Source organism: Rutidosis leptorrhynchoides, chromosome 6 (assembly GCF_046630445.1).
Source record: "Rutidosis leptorrhynchoides isolate AG116_Rl617_1_P2 chromosome 6, CSIRO_AGI_Rlap_v1, whole genome shotgun sequence".
Classification (NCBI taxonomy): Eukaryota; Viridiplantae; Streptophyta; class Magnoliopsida; order Asterales; family Asteraceae; genus Rutidosis; species Rutidosis leptorrhynchoides.
The window spans coordinates 7,532,006-7,537,263 of record NC_092338.1 but is presented as its reverse complement, the minus strand read 5'-3'; the positions used below and the strand labels follow the sequence as shown (position 1 = coordinate 7,537,263).

Genomic DNA, 5,258 nt, shown 5'->3' with positions numbered 1-5,258 from the left:
TGAACCACCGTCGTTGATTATGCTATGCAACGAACGTTTGAAGAACGAAGTGGGTCCAACTTTTTTGAATTAAACAATAAATAACTAAATAAATTTTATAAGCGTTAGATGGCAACGGATAGTTTTTTTTTCTTTTTTTATTTAAACTATATTTATTTTCTATATATACACTACCATATACCACATCAAAAATAATATTTTAACACTATAAACACTATCTCAAACACTACATCATTATCACAAAATGTCTTCATCAAAAAAAATCTCAAACATAAGTAAAAACAAACACCCGAACAATATTCATCGGGCGTTGATCGTGATATGTAGAATTCACTACTTCAAGATACTGCGCAACACAATATTGTCACACAAACAGCCGCGTCATCTTTTATCCCACAACAAAATTTCACCCGACCACAAGGCGGTTTTGGACCGCCTCAACAAAATTGCGGTTACGGATATAGGTTTGCAGGTTACGGACCGCCACAACATTTCGAAAACCCCCACTAAAACATGTATCAACCACATGTTAACACACCAATTGCCACACCTTCGAAAAATGCCTAACCCGAAATGGATTCGGTCCAAGAAACTCAATTTGATGACGAAGAAGTTGAAGAAACACAAACACCCGAACCGGGTGGTCGAAAAAAAGAAAAACAGGCGAAGGTTATGTGGTCTGATGAAGAAATTCAAATTTTAGCGAAGTGTTGGGCGCGAGCTTCTGAAAATAACATTATCGGGAACTCGCAAACTACAGGGACATTTTAGGCCACCGTCTGAGCGAAATACAACACTTTGGCCCGTGAACCTCGCCGACAAGATTAATTAATGGGAAAATGGAGTAAGATGTCTAAAGACATAAAGATCTTCAGTGCTATTTACGAATAGTTTAAAATTCATTGGAAAAGTGGCGAGTCAGACTATGATATTATGAAACATGCGAAAAAAGGCTTCAAACTTGAAACGAATAAGCCATTCGTATATGAAGATGCTTGATATAGTCTAAAAGAATGTCCTGTATTTTTAACTTATGAAGGGTTTAATAACAAACGCTCCCAACCCGAGTCAATTAATCTTGAAGATCCCGACCCGACACCGAACACGAACGTACCAAATTTGGAGCCTTTGTTCCGAGGAGATATTATTCGTCGTCCACGAGGTCGTGATAGTTCAAAAAGTGCTCAAAGTTTCGGTTCTTCGGATGCGGCTTCTCGGTTATCTTTGAACGAGGCCCGAGCTCGTGTTATTGATTCGGCGCAAGCTACAAGACTTACTATGTAGGAGTTACGAAAAGAAGCACAAACACATACGAAGTTTGACGGTTTAAGGCTTCTATCTCAAGCGGTTTCTACAGACATTCCTTCGGAGCAATATCATTTGATCATGAAATATCGTAACAAGCTCACCAAAAAATACGCCAAGCAGTACAAGTCCGACAATGAAGATTAAATTATATGTTTTTAATTTGTATCTTTTTATTATGTTTTTATTATTTTTAATTTTATTCTTTTTAATGTAATGTGTGTTTTTAATATTTATGATTTATGAAACTTTTATTTTATTATAATTTTTTCCCTAACGTTTTAAAAAAATAAAAATAAAATAACATAGATAATAATAATAATAATAATAATAATAATAATAATAATAATAATAATAATAATAATAATAATAATAATAATAGTAGTACATGTGGAGTCGATGTGATGAGTGTGATGGATGTTAGTAAATATGATCGGTAAGACCACAGATAACGCAGGCGTATGTCGCCTTAATCCGCCCACAAACGCCCCACAAACGCCCGGAATGGGGCGTCTGGGGGCGTTTGTCTGGGGGCGTTTGTCACACAAAGACGCTGGTACAAACGCATATTCGGACGACGTGGCACGTTTTGATTGGACCAAATATCTTAGCCGTTGAAACATAGCCGTTGGTGATTTTTTTTTCTTCCTCTTTTTCTTCTATAAATACACACTCTTTATTTTCATTTTTCACACACTAATTCACTACACACTCACATATATATAAAAGTTTATATATTCTTTTTGTCATAGAAACTAAAAAATATGGATTTTTTAGCCTTAAGTATCGATTTGTTATTCGATTCAACGTCGTCCGAAGAAGAGGAAGAAATCCAACCAAGAACTCGTTTTCAAAGACAACCACGACGTTTTTTAAATAGAGACTGTGAAGCAGCGGGTGAATTATTGTGGAACGATTACTTTTGTGAAAATCCGACGTTTCCGGACGACATTTTCAAGAGACGATTTCGGATGCGCAAAGTTTTATTTCTCCGTATCCGAGACGGTATTCTTCAACACTCTTATACTCCTAATGCCCCCGATCATTTTACTTTTTTCCAACAACGTCCGGATGCACTTGGACGTCTTGGTTTCTCAACTATTCAAAAAATAACTTTTGTCTAATTTATTTCATATTTTGTATTAAACAAAATAAAAACTAATTTAAAAACAATTAAAAAAAAGAAAAAGAAAATGTCACGTCACAGTCTTACCATGACAAAAATCCCACATTACAACTCCCCTCAAAATGTCATAGTTCAGTCACAGTTTTTCTCAAAAAGTGCACCTCACCCACTTCATGTCACAATCACCAATATCTGTGGTATAAAGTGAAGGGAAGAAACAACTGAAGTGCCACCAATGTGATTCATATGGATAAGAGTGGCTTTACAAATTACAACAAAACTAAACATGTCTTAACATTTTAAATATAATCCTTAAAGGCTATCTTTGAAAAAACTTTACTTTTTACTTTTTTTTTTGTTGTTAAAAAACAATAATTACTGGTTTTTCCCTAAATTTCCTCCCCTTCCATTTTCCCGCTCCATCTCTTTCCTTAAATTCACCCGCTCCTCTCTCATTTTCCTTCCCACACAAATTTCATCATCATCATTTTCACTATCGCCCCCACACACACACACTAAAAAACGTTTAAGCTCACACAATAACCTAACCGTTACATCCTTCGTGATGAACCGCCGAATCCGACGTCGTTCCACCACCGCCGATGGCTACTTACGCTATCTAAAGCCCGGCGCACTTGCTCAACTTCGTGATTCCAAAATTAACGCCAGAACTCATCATCGATCAATCGATTCTCAGATCTATATCTCTCGTGCTAATTTTTCATCGTCGTCGTTATCACCTGCTTCTGTTTCTTCTCCGTCGCGATCTCCTATCGCCGCCGTTGCCTCTCAGCTACAACACGGTGCTGCAATTATCACCGCCATTGACGGCGGTTCACCGTGCTTCTCTGTTAGGCTTTACGGTCCTCGGCGTCTACAGCAGAAGAAGCTTATGGCTGCCAGATCTATGTTTTTTCTAAACCCTAACCCTAGCAGTCCGACTTCAGATGGTCCTGAGCCCGTTATTGATGCTTTTACTAATGGTTTCTTAGTTGCTCATTGATATGTAACAGCAAATATTATATAGCAGTTTATAAATTACTGGTAATTTTTTTCTGTTGAGGTGAAAAAACTTGTATTGTAGGTTAGCTGCAAGCTCTTCTGCTCAATTGGAGGATTATGTGAAAATTATGGTAAAAAAAACATGATGAATAAAGTTATTAATTGCTGAATTTGGTTTTTATGGTGTAGATTCTTACGAAATGCGGTTTTTAAGTTCGTTTCATTGATCATTTATCACACAGTTAATAGTAGTTAATGAGAAAATGAATGGAATGTAATTAGGCTTTGATTGCAACAACAGTAATGGTTTTAAAATTTACGTTTATTGATTAATAAGATAAGATGTTAATTATTCAATATGTAGTTATAATTGTCTGATTTTCGCTTGGGGGCATAAATATGTGCACTAATGTTGCTATGTTAATTTCTCAGGTGATGTTTAATATGAAATTGTGGAACATTATATTGTGGAACATTATATCAATAAAGTTCTCATATTTGCAGTAATTGACCGTTTCTGATCAGTCAATGGTGTAGTCCAAGCTGCTTTTGAGCATTTAAACATTTAGCACAAAGTTTGGCTAGGGACAGTTGACTGCTTGTTTTGTTATTACTTTGATCACTTATTCTTATACTACTGTAACTGTTCAATTGTTTAGAGAAGCACGAGGTGAAGAGACAAGTGATTGTCTTCATCAATGGTGCGGATGTTAAGTATATGTCGTTGCACTGTGTTTGATTATGTGAGCCTTAAGGAGTGTTTGTTATGAAAAGCTTCCTTGTTAGGACATTAACTGCACTACATTAGGCTAAGACATGATCGGCGTCATATAGATACAGGTTCAATGCTTTAGGACCTTAGGTAGTCAATTGAAAAGGCTTCTAAGAGAAATTAAGTTCATTTCTACGTTTTTTCAACAATTTATACACTTATTCTTATTACACTTTATGGATCAACTATTATAAGAGAACATGGATGCCAATGAAGGATGAATTCATAATCTGTTATTAGTTATTTCAACTTGTTTAACACGGGAGTATTTAATGCAGCCGGTGACATGCTTTTGCTTGGATACGAATGTTTAACATGCTAGAATATTATACTGAAAAAGTTAAAGGTATCTTTCTCTAGTTCTCTTGCTAATGGTATACTATAAAGGTCTAGTATATCCCATAGAAATCTATGAGTATTCTCTTTATGAGAAGACTTGTCAACCTGTTCTATAACTTCATTTAAGATGGAGTTTAACCATACAAATAGCATAACATTCTACAACATAACGAAAGATCTAGCTAACTTCAATCATCAATGACGGAAACGAGGATGACTAGTTACTAAATGACAATATTCGGACTTCATACATCATACTAGGCGGTTATGGCAACTCACATGAACTGATTTTAATGAGTGAGATCATTTATACAGTGAATTGTTTGCTATTTCGATTCATAAATGCTAAGTGATCTGTTGTAGATAGTCAATGGACCATTTTAGCTTAGTTTATGCTTTTTATCCATGAATGTATAAATGTACTATAACAAGAGAGGATCTGTATCAAGGTTATAACGACAAATCTAACCCAGTTTTAAGGCTATTTGAGATATATGTAGATTTTTGTACACTTTTAATGATAATCAGTTGCATGTTAACCTGTTTATCTTACTGGAGTGATAATTTCTTTGTATGGTTATTCATATTTTAAATAGGTTACATTGTTTTGCTTCAAGTTTCCATAAGTTCTGAATAACAGTATATATTCTCTGGGCAATTGCCAGTTGCCACTTCATTTTTGAAAGGCAAATAATTCGTTTAATAGCAAAAACT

General features: G+C 35.2%; 1 protein-coding gene across 1 annotated transcript; it reads left to right on the top strand.

The window, feature by feature from the left end:
* The first annotated feature begins 2,917 nt into the window (after positions 1-2,917).
* LOC139851321 (uncharacterized) lies at positions 2,918-3,451 on the top strand. Its single transcript, XM_071840337.1, has one exon. It carries the CDS (start codon positions 2,997-2,999, stop codon positions 3,432-3,434), a length of 438 nt encoding a protein of 145 aa, XP_071696438.1. The 5' UTR covers positions 2,918-2,996; the 3' UTR covers positions 3,435-3,451.
* The last annotated feature ends 1,807 nt before the right edge of the window (positions 3,452-5,258 follow it).

Excerpts from the sequence above, each read along its gene's own strand:
- LOC139851321 (XM_071840337.1), top strand. The coding sequence starts at position 2,997 with ATGAACCGCCGAATCCGACGTCGTTCCACCACCGCCGATGGCTACTTA.